At 38.0% G+C, this 20963-nt stretch overlaps 1 protein-coding gene across 5 annotated transcripts in view; it reads left to right on the top strand.

Annotated features, from left to right (window-relative positions):
• Positions 1-20963, top strand: part of APP (amyloid beta precursor protein) — a 185666-nt gene that overhangs the window by 147398 nt on the left and 17305 nt on the right. For all 5 annotated transcript variants that reach the window (XM_060770471.2, XM_060770473.2, XM_060770470.2 and 2 more), the window contains 4 exons: positions 596-754; positions 7663-7791; positions 9074-9173; positions 18544-18765. In XM_060770471.2, the coding sequence (XP_060626454.2) occupies positions 596-754; positions 7663-7791; positions 9074-9173; positions 18544-18765 (610 nt within the window). The remainder of the gene's footprint in view (positions 1-595; positions 755-7662; positions 7792-9073; positions 9174-18543; positions 18766-20963) is intronic.

The following is a 20963-nucleotide window of genomic DNA, read 5'->3' as shown; positions in this document are numbered from 1 at the left end:
GCAAGGTAGGGAGGTTTAGAGGTTGTTCAGTAAATAACATGGCTCAGACTAGCTTAGGTCTACATGTGAACCTACAATGTGACACTGAGCCATAGAGGATTGCAGCCCATCTGAAAGAGATCTTGTATTTATCTCTTAAGCTTTGTCAAGAGTGACTTGTTTCTTCCCAGTTAAATATATCCAAATGATTTTTTTAATTAAGAATCAACTTCTTGATCAACTTATTTGGTTACATGAGAGAAGCCTCCCACAGGATGGTAAAACATCCGGGTGTCCCCTGGGCAATGTCCCTGCAGATGGAAAAATTCTCTCACACCAGAAAAGACTTGTAGTTTCTCAATCAGCATATGCTGAGGAGAACCACCTAGACATTGAAAGACATGATAAAAAAAAACCCTGTAATTTCCACCACTGGATTATGATTTTTGATCAGTCCTAAATGATAGCAGAAATGGGTTGTTGTAGCAGAAATGTTAATTCTTGTCATAAAATATGAAAAAGACTAGTGGTTTTACTATATAACTCAAAAAAGTACTGACTGTCTTGAATCGGTTTTGTCACTTACTTGGGATACTTTGCATTTATTTTCAAATAGCACTTCCAAGAGAAGGTAGAATCACTGGAACAAGAAGCTGCAAATGAGAGACAACAGCTCGTAGAGACTCACATGGCACGAGTGGAAGCCATGCTCAATGACCGTCGCCGTGTGGCCCTAGAAAATTACATTACAGCACTGCAAGCCGTTCCTCCCAAAGTAAGCAGTCAAAACTAAAAAAAACATAGATTCGTCACTTTATATTATATGTGGAGTAAGGTGAATTCAGTCACGACTGTTTGAGAATAAGCCTCATTGCACCCATTGAAACTATTATCTGTATATATGTGTGGGATCAGGCTAAAGGTTAACTAGAATATGGTTTAACATATTCATATAGCATGAGAGAATTATCCCAATAATTTGGAACATTACAGTTATTTGAAGTTGCATTATCATCAACATCCTGTCATATAACATCAATAGTTACTGTATAACAGTAATATCATAACAACTTTTTCTTTCTTGCCATAGCTTTTTGAACCCCAACTGCTTCTAATACCAGAAGAGAAGCTCTATTGGCATCAAATAAAATAGTGCCAGTCTTATTATTACACAAAGTTAGGCAGCTGCCTCAAGCAACATAAGCAGAGGAGAACCAGCTAGACATTGAAAGACAGCTATGTATGATTTACAACTTTTCCTATGCTCCTTAAAGTGTCTCATTGCCAGTGCTGGGGTAAGATTTTATTATTGCACTGCTTGACATATATATACAGGGAGCTGAGAAGTGTATAATTTGTATATGCGGAACTGAAAAAGATGCCAAAATACTTACTTTGGATATGCTCATTTCTTGGCTAATAGTAGGTACAGAATGTTACTTGCAGTATAATACAATGTCAAAATTAAGTTTTGCTCTGAAGAAAGCAAGAAGAATATTTTGAAAATTCTTCAGGCTTATCTCAGGATATATCATGTATCATATTATTAATAAATGTTTCCTCTATCTGCTTTTTTATTAATCTTCCAGACATATGTGCAAACTTAGGCCAACTCTGGGTTGCATAAGTATAAGGAATCTCTTAGTCATTTAGTTGAACAGTTCAGTAAATTTATCCTGTTAACACATACTCTGAAAGATATTTGAATAAGAAATTAACTATTTTATACATACGAAACATTCATGTTTGATTGTGTTGAGTTAAAGGAGCAGTTCTTCATCTTTGATCTTTCAGGTGTTTTGGACTTCAGCTTCCAGAAGCCCAAGACAATTTGGCCAGTGGCCATGAAAACTGGGAATTTAAGTTTAAAACACCTGGGTAGACAATGGTTGAGAACCACTGTCTTAGAACAGAAGGAAAGGCATGGTTTCAAACTGGAAAAAATGGCAGGACCAATAGTTCAGAGCTCTGTCTCAAGGTGGCATCTTCTGGAGCTCTGCACCTTAAGGATGGGAAATCTTTGGCAAAGGTTATATGGCACTTTTGAGGCACGTAGCTCTGTGCCTTATTAATGATCCTCAGGTTCAATCTCATTATGAGGTTCTGTTTTTAATAGTAGCTACATTTTTGAGCTTCTTTTCTGAGTTTGTACCTGGATATTCATTGTCTCTGAGGTTTTGGGTATGCCAAATTGGATCTTGCATGTATTTTCCTCATGAATTTAATATTTTATGTATGTATATTTCAACTAAAGATGTGAAAGATGTGTTAGGTACTTTGAGCACAACAGCTTGGCAAAAAATGAAGAAATATGTATGTGTGATTTATATGAATGCAAGTATATAGTTTTGGGAGAGCCAGTGTGGTGTAGTGGTTTGACTGTTGGATTACAACTCTGAGGACCAATCCCTGCTTGGCCATGGAAACCCAATGGATGACCTTGGACTCAGTGGAAGAAGGCAAGGGAAAATTCCCTCAGGGTTGCCGTAAGTCTGAAGGCACACAACAATAGTAAATACAGGTGGAAATGGCAGTTAAATGTACTTTTATTTACAAAGTATTCATTGCAAAATTTTACAAAATATTCTCTACTGTTTGTATATCACACACACAATGTAAAATATAATATTAATTTGCTATTTTTCCCATGTAAGGAGACTTTTGGCATAGCCTATATATTCTTGGAAAGGGGAAACCTTTTTTTAGACTGTATTTTAAAAATTCCAATTTTCAATGTAACAGATGGTTTTGCACTATAGAACCAATGTTGACAAGAAATACATATGCCTTTTTGATATGTTCAGAAAGCCAGCACTGTAAGTGCTAACTAATCTGTCTTCTAGGATAAATCAGTGAAAATATTCATTTTTTCCCCCATCATGAGGAAAAGGGGGAATTTTTTGGTAGAACTCAAGAGAGCCTCTACTGGCTTCCATGAGTATTTTTTCATTCAGCTTTATAGTTTTCACTCCCACATATATGTAAACTAACACTTTACTATATTTTAAAATATTATCCATCTTTGGGTGAATATTTAGGAAATACATCAGCTATTATTTTCCTATAGGCCTGTACAGCAATTGGTTTTATGAAAGGACACAAACTAATCATTGCATGAGGTTGTTGTAGGATTTGTTGGACTACATGTCCATGTTCTAGAGGCATTCTCTCCTGACGTTTCACCTGCATCTATGGTAAGCATCCTTAGATTGAACCATGCCACATGAAGAAATTGGTATCCCCTTTCCTCTCCAAGCCTATGTAGGTCCTTTCCCAGTAAGCCACTGCCACAAATATTATACAAAAGGGTGAGGATAGGTTCTAAATATTATTTGAATGTTATCAATGTTATTTGAAGAAGGAATTCTCTGGGCTGTTGAAGCCCATTATTTCTTCTGCTCAGGACATGGGTTGGAAAGGAGAGGTTGGAGGTCTTCAAGGAAGGGGCAGTTCTCTTATAGGCAAAAAAAAAAACTCTGAGCAAAAGAGGTGCAAAGCTTATCTGTATTTTTTAGTCAGACTGCTGAATAATTTCTTCAAGGCCAGGGAAAGCCCAGCAATGCATTTGAACTACAGGTGAGAAGCCAACAGTTTGCCAGACATCAAAGGTGAAAATAAGGGACATGATATGAGCAACACACAAGTTGCAATTGGCAAGATGAAAACAGAGTAAAATGATACTAAAATTGTATTAAAATAGTGTTTTATCTTTGAGGCTCATACATTTTGATAAACAAATAAAGGCAGGACAATTGATGTCCCGGGAAAGAATGTTTTGGGATGCTGGGCATTTTAGTCAAATACAGGACTGTCCCTTAAAATCTGCAATACCTGGCAAGCCGACTCCTGTGACACTGGGCATCTTTGGACCCAAGGCTAAGGTCAAAGTGTTTACAGTAGAACAGCCTTCTGTTTGAAGTGGAGCATTGCTGCCAAACTCATCCAGGTGGTGGTTCAAATTGGCTCAAGTATCCTGGTGCACCCTGAAGTCTTCATCCATCAGCATCCAGGGAAAAGTATACAATGGATACAGTGGGCTCCCCAAGGAATAACCTCATTCATTCTGAAATTAATATGTTACAGATAATATTATTAATTACAGTGTGCCAGTTTTAAATTTGGTTCAAATGTTTCAGAAGCATTAAACCTCATGACTAGTTGACAAAGAAGATGTGAGTTGTCATCCAAAATACTGAAACAGCTCCAGGTTGCCTCTTTATTTTTTTCCCCATTGTAGCAATTGCAGGATAAAATAGTTTATTTTGTGGTCCCATAAGAAAAAAAATAACTACTTTTATTTTGTTTTGTTTTTTCTTTTGCTTGAGTGAATAACCATATTTTATCAGAACAAGAAACAAGCGAGAGTGAGCATTTGCAGTTTTCTTTTTTCTTTCTACTAATATTGCACACACACACAACTACCTATGTTAGACCATTAGCCAATAATACTTCATTTATTTTAGATCTCTCAAGTGGAAATGTAAAAGTCCACCCTCATTTGAGAGACAGATTTAGAAGTTGTTTGGCTAAAGAAACAGTTGGTACTGAAAAGTTTTTTTTTTCCATTTAAAAACTTTACCTCCCTAAAGACCATCAGAGATTGTTAGATAACTCAATTAACTTACAAGTTATAAACACTAAAGTATACTTAATCTTGCACTGTTTGGTTTTATGGCATTATTTCATAACTTGTACACAAGCTGAAAATAATCTCTTTCAATGAGTAATCTTAGTATCTTATTTAATATTATTCTGCTTATCAATTAGATTGTTGGTTTACCATTCAAGTTATAATTCTGTTTTTTAAAAAGCCTTTAATAATTCTTCAATATCAATAATCACAATGGCTAAACAAATCCTTCATACAGATCCCCTTCTCTGACATTTCATATTTGTTTTTTAAAACTTGGCATACAGTTTTCTTTAAAGTCATTTCACTCATTTAATACCATACCATTTTTATGTCATGAAGCTTCTGCATTTCACCCTTTCCTAGTTGGGCTCCTCACATCATAAAAATTATTATCAGAAAATTGTACAAATCATTTAGCTTATTCGAGGCAGTGTTTCAAGACCATATGATATGATAGTTTAATTTCCTTATAACATATCTTACAGCTTTGGATCAGTACAGCAGATAAAAATGTCTGTCATATTCCATAAAGAAGTAAAGATTTTTCAGTTCTTTGCTTATTATCATCATGTGCTGGTAATGTGAAAACAACTCAAAATATAATCTGAACAACTTCTGTGTCCTTTTCATATACTCCTCAATACGGTAACCTTAACCACCCTTTTGCCATATTTGGCACTTTGGTTGCTTATTTATTAGCCTGTATGTATTACAATACAATTCTAAGTCTCACAAAAACAAATCAAGGTAAGTAGCTTCAGATCACAAGAGGCTATAGCAGGAATCCTCAAACTTTTTCAATAGAGGGTCAGGTCACAGTCCCACAAACTGTTGGAGGGCCAGATTATAATTTGAAAAAAAAAACACGAATTCCTATGCACACTGCACATATCTTATTTGTAGTGCAAAAAACACTTAAAAACAATACAGTAATTAAAATTAAGAACAATTATAACAAATATAAACTTATTAGTATTTCAATGGGAAGCATGGGCCTGCTTTTGGCTGATGAGATGGGATTGTTGTCATTGTTGTGTGGTTTCAAGCAGTTTCAGACTTAAGTTGACCCTGAGTCAGGGCCGGGTAAATGACCTTGAAGAGCTGTATTCAGCCCCCGGGCCTTGGTTTGAGGACCCCTGGGCTATAGGTTCACAAAACTTTCTAGATAGTGAAAAGCATGACATCTACTAAACTGTAGGTTCAACTAAAGGAGTTGCAGTTTTTTGTTTCCCATTAAGAGTGTTTTGATTAGTGAATCCAGGAAACAACAACAACAACAACTTAATTTTCAGCCCACTCTATCACTATGAGGTGACTCAGAGTGGCTTCCAGCATAATAAAGGTTAACATTCAATGCCTGTATAACAGGATAGTACCAAAAGATTGCAGCAACATAGCAGCTGTCTCACCTTTCCTATGTGGGGTGGTTCGAAGGTCTGAATGATGCAGCAATCTGTGGTATTGCCATCATACTAGCTTAAAGAGTGTGGAAACCATGGCTTGCAAAATCTATTCCGAAACCCTAGTCAGCAATCCTGGATTTCAGTGTTGTGATTCCAAACATCTCTTGTAAGTATCTTAATATAGTTAATACAGGAACACTGTAACAGACTGAAGCTACTATATCCAACAAAACATTACTTGTCAGTTTTATAATCTTATTTATGTAATGAAAAATTGATATATAGTACCTTAGGTACTACATCTGCAATAGAAAATCTGTGTAGTAAACAACCACAGATGAGGATATATGGTTGACAAAACACACAGCTGCAATCCTGACTAGGAAAGTTGAACAACCAGTAGCCAGAAAGTTTTTACTCTGAATTGTCTCAATTTCAAATAGAGGTCTCATTTCCTTCAAGCATTTTAGACAAAAGGGGAAATTTCTGGATCCACAGCTCCATGACTTTAACACCAACGTGGAAGCAAATACAGCTCAAACATATAATTAAACTATTGGCTGTGTTTTTTATTCACTCTTACATACGCGCGCACACACACACACACAGGTATTTAAGTATGTTTTTAATCTGTATTTATTTTAGTTTTGTGTATACCTACACAGTGCAAATCATCCTGAATATCTACCACTACACCACAACTCAGTTCTTTGCAGAATAGTTGCAATTTAAAGGCCCTCATATTGCCCATCACTGACTGGAGAGAAGGCATTTGAAGCTGGATGTGAACCCCCCTACCTTGTATCTATTCTATAGACTAGAGATTCCCCATTCCTGAAATTCCTAATATAGGAGGGAAAGATACTAGAGACAAAGTTGAAGTACTTTGGCCACATCATGAGGAGACAGGAAAGCCTAGAGAAGACAATTATGCTGGGGAAAGTGGAAGGCAAAAGGAAGAGGGGCCGACCAAGGGCAAGATGGATGGATGGCATCCTTGAAGTGACTGGACTGACCTTGAGGGAGCTGGGGGTGGTAACGGCCGACAGGGAGCTCTGGCGTGGGCTGGTCCATGAGGTCACGAAGAGTCGGAGACGACTGAACGAATGAACAACAACAACAATATAGGATTGGACTCCCCCAGCACAATCCTCTTAGGTTTGACCTTTATGGAGATAATTGGAGAGAGGTAAACAAACACAGATTCCAAATAGGAGCCTTCAAGCACATTTTGGTGACCAAGAGAGTCGTGTTTTCATTGGTGTAATGGTAAGATGCACAACATTGTCCCCAATTAATTGTCTTTATACCCTGTTAATGAGCTTTCAGATGAATAATATGGTGCCCTGTTGAAGGAAAGATCACAGAGATAATTAACTGATTTTAGTTAAGGTTTGGTTAAAATGTTGTATAAGGAGCCTGAAAAAATGTAAGCACACTCGCCTCTTTTTTGCGACAACCAGGTTTTATGATATCATTGAAAGCAAGGTCCTTTTGCGTTACGTCATTTTATTTTTACTACATATGACATGTTGGAACAGTTTTGTTCATGCACTTCAAATAACTACATATTCCTACTGGCAAAAATGCTGGCTGTCTTGTGGCTTAAAATATGGATGACATATGTGGATGGTTTTGTCTTTGCAGCCTCGCCATGTATTTAACATGCTGAAGAAGTATGTCCGTGCCGAACAGAAAGACAGACAACATACACTCAAGCATTTTGAGCATGTCCGTATGGTGGATCCTAAGAAAGCTGCCCAGATCAGATCTCAGGTAATGTATGCATCACAAAACTTGTTTTGATATTGTGTGAATATAACTTCTTGTTGATTAAGAAGCTGATTTATTTTAAAGCTATGTAGATCCTACAGCAAATTAGTGTTTGTTATCTCCCTTTATATATTAACATTCTGATGATACTTGTGAGCTATTTGATACTCTGAAACTTTGAAGAAAGACGATCATGATATTTTTGTAACAATGTTAATAAGTCTTTTAGACATAGACTAATTTTCCCTGGATCAGTTTATTTGGAGACTTTTCTTTTTTACCTGTCCTTTTGCTTCATGGAAGTTATTCTTGTCTCTTTGTAATACAGGTTTATCTCTGTCTTGTAAAAATTGCAATGATGACAAATGCTTTTTGTCAGTGCAGACCCATATAATGCAGTTTGATGTAGTTAAACTGCATTATATGAGTCTACATCAACATATAATGGAGTTTTAAACTCGATTATATGGCAGTGCAAATATGGCCCTAAGTCTAACAATGACTGACATCTTTCTACTGATATGGAAGTACTGTTGCTTGCTTATAATTTCTTTTATGAGGCACTTCCTCATAGCACAGGAGCTTTCTGTCTGTGCAACAACTGTAATAAACCACTTGTAAATATACTGAAATAAAAAGTGAATTTAAAAATGAAAATAGTAGTGTGTCCCAAATTAATATAGAGCTATATTTAAATCTGAAGACCTTATAGAATAGAATAACATTAATATTTTAAATAAGAAAAATAATGATAACAAATATTTACTTGTTATTATTGTACCTTTACATTTATTTATTTATTTATTTATTTATTTAGTATTTCCTCTTTCACCCAATGTGGATCTATATTTGTGTGATGTTAATCACCAGGGGTGTGCTTTTACAAAGCATGCTTGTTCAAAGCCTTTTTTTGTTAAATAAATACTGAAGGCTTGAAATTCTTGTGTCTTGTGCCACCATGTTGACATTGGCTTTCATAGGCAGCTTTAATGTGAGTTAAGCCTCCTTGACAAGAGTGGCAGAAACTACAAAGCACACTGTTGAATGTGACTGCCAGAAAGCCTTATTCTTTCAAGACAAGAGTGACTAACTTTGTGACCTCTAAATGGATTCTTAGCTATAAAATCAATAAGGTGGTTGATGGGGCTGTGAATTGTCTTCTTATGTGACATATACTTAAAGTTGCAGTTAGTGCCACCTGCATTCCAGAGAAATGCATTTCTTCTGTTTGCTATGACATAGCATTTATCACAACTATGAACTAAGTTGCTATTTCCCCCCGTAGGTCATGACTCATCTACGTGTGACATATGAACGCATGAACCAGTCTCTTTCCCTCCTTTACAATGTTCCAGCAGTTGCTGAGGAGATTCAGGATGAAGTTGGTAAGTTGTGTGAGAAGGCCACTGCATAAAAGCAGGAAATAATAAATTACAAACCTACTTGGCCTTTTGGTATTAGTGATAATAAATGAGACCAAAAAAAATCTTACTAAAGTAGTTAGAAGTAGCTAGAAAGAGGGACAGAGAATTAATACAATATGCTCAATTAGGGACACAATACCAGAAAAGATTAAAGAGAGAACGTCATCTTCTGTCTTAAGCTCAGACCATCCTGAATCATGGTGTTTTGAATGGGTGCTCACTATATATTTTTTCCTAGAGGAAATAAACATCTTAGTATTAGAAGCTTCTCTCTGTGTTCTGTTATGGAAAGAATAGTGATGCTTAATTGTTCAAGAATGGTTTAGCTACTATCTAAATCCAAGTTATTCTCTGGTGCTGCATTTGTGCCAGATTGCACCTTTGCACAAATAGTTGTGAACCACTTTGCACAAACATTTATGCTTGTGTAATAAAAACTATGCTGGAAACCACTCTTGTGCTAATTCTGACAGTGCCCAGGTACTAGCACAGCTCACACAGTGGCACAATAGGATCAAGTTTGCTTAAGAACCTTCGTATGTATGTATGTATGTATGTATGTATGTATGTATATGTCTGTTTAGGTTTCACCTTTTCTCCTCTTCTCCCTTTGCTTTTATACATCTTGATTGACTGGTTGAGAAAGAGACGGCACAGTCCTCCAAGGCTAGACCTGGCTTTCTTGGCTATTTCACACCCTTAAATTCTTTCTTCTTGTCCTCCACCTTGGCAAATCTTAACACCCATGGACTAAATATGATGTAGCCTCAATAAACATTAATGTTCCAGGCCTTTATATATAAAACATTAGATAGTTGTGAATGCTTGCTATGTGAAGCAGATTTTTCATTTCTGGATATATTTCTAACTACTCTCATGGTAGTTAGAAGTTCTAAAGACGTAGCTATATATAAGGTGATGGTATTTAACAAAAATCCTATGTATATTTCAGTACTTGTGATGTAAGAGAGCCATGAACATCTGTCTCACATCTGGTTACTGAGTTCTTCTACCTCAACAGATGTTTAGTTTTGCTTCATTATCCCGCTCTTCATACAATTAGATGGTGCTTTTTTACTATCCAAACTGAATCTTCATTGCTAAAACTTGTACACTTCACTGTTTGTTCTTTCTGTAGGCATCTTGATCAAAAGCGGATTCTGCTATATTTTTGGTGGCCAGATGGGTCTTCAACCTGTAAAGAAATGTGGGCAACATTTAAAAACTGTTGTTGAGGATGAAAGCAATGAAACCAAAAGAGTTAAATTCTGCAGCCTAGATATATAGATGTTACTGTTGTTTATGTGTCTTTCCTTGTCCATTTTGTGTAGATCACTGCAACTCACATTGATGGTCCCTGGACTGGTGTGAATCCCAGAACAATAGGCTGTTTTCACTAATTTCCATGTGACTTTGACTTAGGCGATCCCTTGTAGTCTGAGGATGATGGTCCTCCAAGTGTAGTATCCTGGCGGTGGGTCCGTAGGTGACTGTGGAGCCCTATTCTTAATCTGCATCTTCTCCCACAGTGAGGGCATTGGTTTCCAGGTGGAAGGCGGTCCCGGTCGGGGTTGGCTTGATGTGCCTTCCTCTTGGCACGTTTCTCTCTTTCGCCCTCCATTTGTGCCTCTTCAAATTCTGCAGCACTGCTGGTCACAGCTGGCCTCCAACTGGAGCGCTCAAGGGCCAGGGCTTCCCAGTTCTCAGTGTCTGTGCCAGAGTCTTTAAGGTTGGCTTTGAGCCCATCTTTGAATCTCTTTTCCTGTCCTCCAACATTCCGTTTTCCGTTCTTAAGTTCAGAGTAGAGCAACTGCTTTGGGAGACGGTGGACAGGTATCCGGACAACATGGCCAGTCCAGCAGAGTTGATGTTGGTCCTTTGCATGTTAGAAAAAAGGAACTGCCAGTCCCCTACCACAGATAGCCTGAGAATTACTGGTGTACTCAGTAAGATTAAATTTCTCCTGATATAGGGTCTCAAGGCAGCAAACTACAAGAATGACACAATGCAAATTACAAAACAGAGCCAATGCATTAAAATATGAATATGAAAATTTAAAAACTATTTTGTGTCATGACATAAAAAATTAAAATAAATACAATGATGATGATGATGATGATGATAATGATGATGATAAACTTTTATTTATACCCTGCCACCATCTCTCATAGGGACTCAAGGCAGCTTACAAATAGCACACATGGTGCCACACCACATATAACATATAGTATATCAACATTAAAAATACAATGACATATTTAAAACCAGACATATAAAATTGGCAAAAATAAAGTATAGCAATAGTCATTGATTAAAAATCCATGCAGTCGGAGAGGTCAATTACAACTATGTGTATTTTCAAATAGAAAAATAATTTATTTCAGTTACATCCAAAATGTCCCTATCACATATGGAAGTTTGTGGGGGGGGGGGGTGTTTGGTTTGGTTTTGTTTGGTTTTGTTTGTTTGTTTGTTTGTTTGTTTTTTGCTGGTGTAATTCATTTCTTTCTTGTGTCCTAGAAATTGGGAGGTAATTGAGTTCTCTGTTCGACAATCTCAATGTGCTAAAAAGTACTGTAATAGTATTATATGCAATAAGGACTTGTTTGATTCCCTATTGCTAATGAGACTATAAATAGGGTTTCTCAGAGAAACCCGGCTGAGATGAAAGAATGTGTTGGGCTATCAGTACCTGACAGCCACAACTCCCCATTATTATAAGACAAAAATCAAGCTATACAAAGAGGTAAAAACCTTTCTATGTCTACATGCATTTGGGAACGGGTAAGGGGTGGGCTTTGGGGAGGTTGGGTGGGATTGGGAGGAATATGAGTTCTAAAGGCCGCTTTAGTGTATTTACTGTATTTTAATTCTGTTTAGCCACACTGTTACTATTTACAGTAATTGTTTTTTAACTTTTGTATTGCACCTTTTAAACTTGTCTAGTGTGGAGTGTTAACCACCTTGAGTGGTTAACACTCAAGGCAGCATATAGATGATGATGACGATGATTTATTTATTTATTTATTTACTTTATTTGTATACCGCACTCTCTCAGCCCGTAGGCGACTCAGTGCGGTTTACAACAAAACCAATATACAAAGTGCACAACATTAGCAATTAAAACAGTAACTAAGGCAACTACATCAATATAACAATACATCAGTACATCAATATAACATCAATACATCCATATAACTAATCCATCACGTCTCATCAGTAAAGTCATAATCCGATCTCCTCGTCCATTATTCCAAGTTCCAAGATCAATCAATTAATTGCACTGTTTAATTAAATGCCTGTTCAAAGAGCCAGGTCTTCACTCTTCTCCTGAACGCCAGCAGGGAGGGGGCCGATCTAATATCTGCGGGAAGGGCGTTCCACAGCCAAGGGGCCACCACTGAGAAGGCCCTGTCTCTCGTCCCCGCCAGCCGTGCTTGTGAGGCTGGCGGGATCGAGAGCAGGGCCTCCCCGGACGATCTTAATGTCCTAACTGGTTCATAGGGGGTGATGCGTTCGGACAGATATGTGTATATTTGATGATATACATATAGATGATGATGATGATGATGATGATGATGATGATGATGACGATGACAATACAGAGAGGGTAGTATATTGAAGTCAGAAGCAAGTGCGAGAGAGTCTGGGTGGTATGCTAGGTATTACTCCAAGACTGAGGATACACAGTTGGAAAGTTATTTTGGTTTAGGGGAAGAAGGGGGAAATGCATTGCAACATATTTTAAGTGATTTGATTCAGTTCATTTCGGATCATGGGCAGCAGGAAAAATTCCCACCTGCAATTCATCTCTTATTTTGGCTGCCTAACCTGAGGCCCCTTCTACACAACCATATAAAACCCAGATTATCTGCTTTGAACTGGATTGCAGGGCAGTTTAGACTCATATAATCTAGTTCAAAACAGATAATCTGGATAATCTGGATTATATGGTAATGTAGAAGGGGCCTGAGAATCTTCTCAGAAGAACAGCTCACTTAATAAATGAGCCATAGGTATCTCTGGTAAGTGTGGAAGATGACCTTAAACGAAGCTCAACTCCTTATATGGAATTGGCAGAAGAAACATTTTCAAGCTTCTCCTTTTCTCTGCCTGTTCACTGGGAGCTCTCTTTCTCAAGAGCATCTTGTTGACATGGAAAGGTGGCTGTATAGGGTGAACAGAACAGAACACGGGACCTTAAGCTAACTTGGCCTAGGATCTATGGATAAATATATATGTATTTTAAAAAGGAGTCATGGCACAACTTTAAGACATATTCCTTAGACATAATGGTTTTATTTTATTAAACCTATTCTGGCATCTAAAGAAGACTGGAATGTTGATAAGCTTCAGACTTCTGCTATGCCAAATCTGTGTTCCTTGAGATGAGTAATGACTTTGCCCTTTGGATTTTGCCTATACTTATTCAGAAAAGATTTCTGCTACAGATGCAGTATCTGTGCATGCATTTTATAAAAAAGAGAGAGAAAGAAAGAAAAGAGGAAAAAAATGAACAACCATCAAAAACTGTAAGGGGCAGGAATTGTATCATTTTTCTTTAAGATCACTTTCAATACTTCCTGTTCTATAACAGCAGATCATATAGAGATTCTGAATCAATGAAAAGGGCAGAGTAATTTTTCAGCACTCATCTGTTGGCACAAACCATTCATCTAAAGAAAGGTTTGCCACTTTTGGTGGAGTAGGGCATTTTAGCTTGAATAATGAGAGAATGAAGAAACTAAAAAGATTCAGTAAAAACCTTTAGGGAAATGAAGTTAACCATGACAGTCTTTGGTCCTTGGAAAGCTTAGATTTTGAGGATGGGACTTTGGAGCCATTTCTGAAATAGAAATGTAATTACACGTTTCCAAGCATAGTAGGTCTATCAGCTGAGTTTTAAAAACTTTTTGTTATTTTTATTTTGCACATAGAATTATAGAGTTGGAAGAGACCACACGGGCCATTAGTTCTTCCTAATGTTCAGCTGGAATCTCCTTTGCTGTAATTTGAACCCATTGCTCCGACTCCTATTCTCCAGGGGAGCAGAAAACAAGCCTGCTCCCTCTTCTTTAAAACAGCCTTCCAAATATTTTAACTTGGTGATCATGTCTCCTCTCAACCTTCTCTTCTGCAGGCTAAACATACCCAGCTCTTTAAACCACTCCTCATAGGGCATGGTCTCCAGCAGCATTGCCAGGCATCCCAGATTTTAAGAGACAGTCCTGTATTTAGATAAAATGCACCCTGGGTCAGGATGTTAATTATCCCGTATTTGTACCAATTGTATTCCCTTCCTTCTGGCGAGAAGTGGATCCAGGCTTGCCAAGCCTCTCCCTCTTCCCGTCCCTCCGGCGTCAGTGTCCTTCCTTCTGACGCCACATCAGATTCCTTCTGATGTGGCGGGGGGGGGGGGGGCTTCCTCTCCTACAACCCTGTCTGAACCTGCCCCTCCCCCTTCTAGCCCTTCCTTCCTAGAATGCCTCTTACTATCACCTTCAACACCTGGAAACCCTGGTCTCCAGGCCTTTGATCATTTTAGTTGCCTTCCGTTAGACCAGCTCCAGCTCGTCAATATGTCCCTTAAATATATCTAACTATAGGCCCTTTGGGTGGCCCGGGGGGGGGGGGGAGGCACATTACTATATTTGGACAAAATAATGAAAAGTTAGAGTCTAAATATGAGATATTCTGCATACATTTCTCCTAGAGCTCTCATGGACCTAGGAGACTCTCTGGTTCAGAAGAGACCTCTCTGTACATAGGGGTGACCATAATGTCAATGAGGAAGACAAGTAGCATGCTTTTAGTATCCTTTTATAAACACCTGAATATGGCTATTAATTTCAGGTAATGGATGCTGGGATACACATTTATACTCCTCACATAAGAATGGTCTCACCACACAAGGCCTCTGTGAATTCTGGTTTTTGTTTTGTTTTTGTTTTGTTGTTTTTTTTTGTAAACAGTCAGAGAAAGATGGGTATACTTATATCAGTGGGGGGTGTGTATATGGAGAATAAGGGTCAGCTGGGTGTTGTTTTAATTCATAGCTATCTCAATTTACCTTTTTTTTGTTGGACAAATTTATCAAAATGATACTGGGAGATGTCTGTAAGAGCAGACATTTTACTAAATGAAGCTGCTAAATGCTTTGTCCACTCCAGTCTATTTGTAACGTATGAAATTCCAGGCAAATACATTGTGCAGATTTTCCCCCCTCCCCCTAATCTCTCTTTTCCTCATTTTTGTGCTTGATAAACACCTGATTAAGAACTTTTGGAAAACCTGAAAAACTAATGCTACAACTTCATGGATTTTACTTGGACTTGATGAAAGTGTTACTGTTGTTTAAACAGTCTGTTGTCGACAATGTCCTGAAGCATGAGATTTCATTTTATAGCCTCTGTGTTTCTGTTGGTCACTCCCTCTCACTACATGTAACATATAATTCCATGATTTGCTATCAGCTGCCAATCTTTTAATCCTGGGCAGTCTTAACTTCAAAAGGGCTAGATAGAGATGTAGACTGCCATTCAATCCCATTAAAGGCTAACTGGTGGGTTGCCAGAAGGCCAGATGATATGCCATGTTTTATGAACAGGCAGTGATCAGTGGGATTATGTTTGCATTGCATCTGCATAGCTCAATTCAAAAGAGTTTGCATTCTTGGGACCAGACTGAACAGTTAAAAGAGTAGGGTTTTTTTTTTTTCATGTCAGGAGTGACTTGAGAAACTGCAAGTCACTTCATGTGAGAGAGAATTAGCCATTTGCAAGGATGTTGCCCAGGGGATGCCCAGATGTTTTGATGTTTTACCATCCTTGTGCGAGGCTTCTCTCATGTCCTCACATGGGAAGCCGAAGCTGACAGAGGGAGCTCATCTACGCTCTGCTCAGATTCGAACCTCTGACCTGTTGGTCTTCAGTCCTGCCAGCACAAGGGTTTATTTATTTATTTATTTATTTATTTATTTATTTATTTGCTGTATTTATATACCGGCTTTCTCAGCCCAAAGGCGACTTAAGTTGGTTTACAGTTGGCAACAATCAATGCCCCAATACATAAAATACAATTAAAAACATTTAGTATATAATATAAAAACCCATACAAAACCAATAGAAACATAAGTCATCAGCGTCTCCTTACTAAAATCATTTTCCAGTTGCATCATCCAGTTGTTCTGTAGTTCTATATTTGCCTGTTACTTCATTTGCAAAAGCTTGCTCAAAAAGCCAGCTTTTGACCTTTTTATGAAATGTTAGGAGGGAGGGGGCTGATCTAATGTCCCAAGGAAGGCATGCCACAGTCAAGGGGTCACCACTGAGAAGGCCCTGTCTCTCGTCCCTGCCAGATGCATCTGCAAAGAGGGTGAGACCGAGAGCAGGGCCTCCCCAGATGATCATAAAGTCCTTGATGGTTCATAAGGAGAGATATGTTCGGACAGGTAAGCTGGGCCAGAACCGTTTAGGGCTTTATAGGCTAAAGCCAGCACTTTGAATTGTGCCTGGTAGCAAACTGGCAGCCAATGGAGCTGGCGCAACAGAAGAGTTGTATGCTCCCTGAGCACCACTCCCATTAGCAATTTGGTTGCCACCCGTTTGACCATTTGAAGCTTCTGAACAGTCTTCAAAGGTGCATTGCAGTAGTCTATACAGCCAAAGTGTGTTGCAATAATCTATACGGAATGTAACCAGAGCATGGATTACCGTGGCCAAGTCAGACTTCCCAAGGTACGGACGCAGCTGGCACACAAGCTTTAACTGTGCAAATGCTCCCTGGTCGAGACCTGAGGTTCCTGGTTTAACCCATTGTGTCATCTCCTAAAAGCATAGATAGGAAGCATAGACTTCTAAGTAGGAAACCACAGCTTGACCTTTTTTAAAAACAAAGGCTATTATGTACTAGTAATAGGTTGTTTCCAAGTAGGGTGAGGAATGTGCTCTACATTTTAATAGGAATTACCTATGATGGTGAATCCTTATCATTCAGAACATAGGAGATAGCTCCTTTAAAGTTTGGACTGAGATCTGAGGTGTATCTTCTACCCTGATTACATGAAAGCCACTTGCTAATCATTTCGGAATAAGTCCCGTTGGAATCAGTGTCTTATATTTAAGTAGACACATATACTCATGTAAAAGGTGTTCCTCTTGGAATTTGGAAACCAAAGCCACTTTGGTGCCTAATATTCTAAGAAACAATTTGAATAGGTGCAGAAATGGCAAGCTTATTTTGTTGTAAGAAGAGACAGTAATAATCATGTCCTAACTGCACTTAGTTGTGTTCATTTCATTTTGTCACCAGATGGCTTAAAAACAATGTATTCCTAGTGAGTGGGTGTTCTTGTCAAGGAAAACCATTCTTTGGATTCCTCCTCCTTTCTTTTCCTGCTTAGCTCTACCTACTTTATGAACTATTACAGGAATATCTTGGCTAGCTAGACAAGCCTGTGTAGCAGCATCAATCTCAATTTAGAAAATGAGTGGAGTGCTGGCATTGACAGTAAATAAATGCATGCTTCTGGAGCTGACTATCTCTGGGTCATTGGATCCCAGTGAGAAATGTGATCTTTCCATGTGTTTCTTGCAACAACAGAGCTGGATAATGCAGAATCAAGTGAGTCACCTCCTGTGTATTGTCATTGTGGGTGATAATCATAGCACATCAAGGCAACACATGCTGTGTGGTTCAGGTCAGGTCACACATAATAGCTGACAGTCCATACAGCTGATATCATTCATTGATAGATCCTTTCCCCATGGACCTACTGTCTCGACTACAGATCAGCACTCCCTGGGGGAATCCTTTGTTGGGAGGTGATTAACAGGCCCTGATTGTTTCTTATCTGGAATTCCTCTGTTTTCAAGTTTTCTTTATTTACTCTCCAGATTTTAGAGTTTTTTAATGCTGATAGCCAGATTTTGTTCATTTTCATGGTTTCCTCCTTTCTGTTGAAATTGTCCACATGCTTGTGGATTTCAGTGACTTCTCTGTGTAGTCTGACATGGTAGTTGTTAGAGTGGGTCTGAGTGTACTATTTGCATAAGATTCATTTGAAGCAAAAGTTTTAAAAAGAAGTGTATAGAATGCAAAGCTTTTGACCCACAATATTGTGAATTGTTTTGACTCACAATAATGTGAATTGTTTGCATTTGCTGCAGTTGTTTCTAGGTTTTATTTTTGTTAACTGTCTTGTTATTTGAAATAAGTTTTAAATAACCATGTGTTATTTCTGTTGCAATGATTTGCAAGTGTAACTAAAGCAACTCTTTTACTATAGTAGCGGAAGTGGCATTCTTCACTGAATTTCTTTTTTCCCCACCAGATGAACTGCTTCAAAAAGAGCAAAACTACTCTGACGATGTCTTGGCGAATATGATCAGTGAGCCCAGGATCAGTTATGGAAATGATGCCCTCATGCCTTCATTGACAGAAACAAAAACAACAGTTGAACTCCTTCCAGTCGATGGAGAGGTCAGCTTAGATAACTTTCAACCTTGGCATCCCTTTGCAGTTGATTCAGTCCCAGCAAATACTGAAAATGAAGGTAATGTATGCCTTGCTTGGATGGAGGTGGTGGGCCAATTTCTTATGAGAAAGACTTGACATCTGTGACTCAGGCAGGACATTGTTCAGTCTGATTGGTGAAATGTTTGCCAGAGTAGCTTAACTTTCTCTAGTTTGAGGCAATCTACAGACATTGAGATGCATGGTAAATCTTAACAGTTAAACTTCATGTACTGCTTTGAACAGAGAAGCAGTCAAAATATACATGAGATGTTTGACCCCACTAAAAAATTAATGTGTCAGACTTGTCAGAATTGAGTGCAACCTGAAATAATAAGCACCTAATTTAAAAAGGTGGTTTGAGCTGTCATTTATCAAGGTACTGCTGCTGTGGAGACTGTGTAAATTGAAATTTAAGGGAATATGGCTCATTAAACTAGAACCTTACCTGACAGCTTATTTCAGAATTGCTCTTGTTCAAACTTCTTTCATAACTGAGCTGTGTACTTGCTCTATATTATTTATATTATTATTGAATTATAATACTAATAGAAGTATAAAATTGAGAGAAAGTAGTATAAATAATGGATATAACTACTTGGAGGGAGAATTGTGGACTTTCTTAGCTATGCAGTATGTGTAGTTTCATCTATTTAATTTAATGGATATTGATAAATGGATAGGATTCTGTTCATGCATCATTTTTCTTCACAGCAAGATTTTATTCAGTTTCAGCCATATTCATTAGAAAAGCCATGATGATGGTTATTTTTAGTCCTTCTGTCAAAAGGAGCTTTCCAAATCCATTATCACGCAGATAATGCAGGAAAGATTAGTGTGGGAAAAGTACTAATTAAACCTTTCTTCTATTCCCAATGGCAACAAATATCAAAATGCATGTTTCTTTTTTGTTGAAACCATGTTGAAACTTGTAAGAAGCAGTTTGGAGTGTTGGACTTTTTTATTGTGTCATAAGCGACTTGAGATGTCTGGTGTGAGAGAATTGTCGTGTGCACAGACATTGCCCAGGGGACGCCCGGATGTGTAACCATCCTGTGGGAGGCTTCTCTTATGTCCCTGCATGGGAAGCTGATGCTGACAGACAGGAGCTCGCCCTGTCTCGCAGATTCGAACCACCAACCTTCAAGTCAGCAGTTCAGCTGGCACAAGGGTTTAACCCATTGTGCCACCACTGAGTATTGGACTACAGCCCTGGGAAACGAGGGTTTAAATCCTCACTCAGCGATGGAAACCTACACTCTCTTGGCCTAAGACGAAGATAGCGACAGACCTCATTTGAATAAATCTTACACAAAAATCCTAAGATCCCATCATTATGAGTCAACATCAAGGCAAATAGCAACAAGAAGCATGGATCACTTTAGAACTAATAATAGAAAAATCTACATACTTGCATTTGGTATTCTGAACATGTCACTTCACATTGCCTTTTCTTTTGATACAACTCAAACAAGGAAATAGCAATATTTTAAAATAATGTTTAAGCTATGTTGTATGAGTCCATAGTTGATGAGATTATTCTGGGTCTTTTCTTCCTCCAGCTTCCTGAAAATTGTCCTATTTTCTTTTTTATAGTTTGTTGTTCAGTGTTCAATTTAGTGGTTGCTTCTTTTTATGTTTGGGAGAAAAAAATACTTATCTTTATTTTGTATTGTACATCAGTGTGGTTGTGGTTCCTAAGTAAATAAGCATAATAAATTTAAGACCTGGATCTATGGCAGCCATGGCTACCAGCTATAAGTCATGGTGGCTATATGTTATTTCTGTTCCAGCTATGCCATTTAGTATCAATTGCTGGGGAGCATGAGTTGGAAGGGGGCTAGTTTATATCCTTCTTGTGATCTTCACTGGCATCTACTGACCATCTACTGAATGGATGACCATTTGACTTGAATCACACATGACTCTCATCTTCTTACATACTTGGAGTGAATGCTAAAAGGTATAATGTAGGATTCTGTTTTAAATAAGCTTATAGCAAAAGATAACTTGAAATGTTAGATGGGAAAATTACTTGAATAGGATTGACCATTGGAAATTGGAAAAGTAAATATCATATCTTTATCACTATTTTTCTATCCTTTCAACATCGCTTTCTCCCAGCCTAGACATTTTCTGCATCTAGACTACGAAGCACATAATGTGATTGTTTCCTGAAAATGATGGGAGTCCAGTAGTTTCAGATTGGGAAAAACTATGTCCTGAAGCATGAGATTT

This window comes from Anolis sagrei, chromosome 3 (assembly GCF_037176765.1).
Source record: "Anolis sagrei isolate rAnoSag1 chromosome 3, rAnoSag1.mat, whole genome shotgun sequence".
In the NCBI taxonomy this organism is placed as follows: domain Eukaryota; kingdom Metazoa; phylum Chordata; class Lepidosauria; order Squamata; family Dactyloidae; genus Anolis; species Anolis sagrei.
Note: the sequence above shows the minus strand (reverse complement) of the source record. Positions and strands in the feature narration are given on the sequence as shown.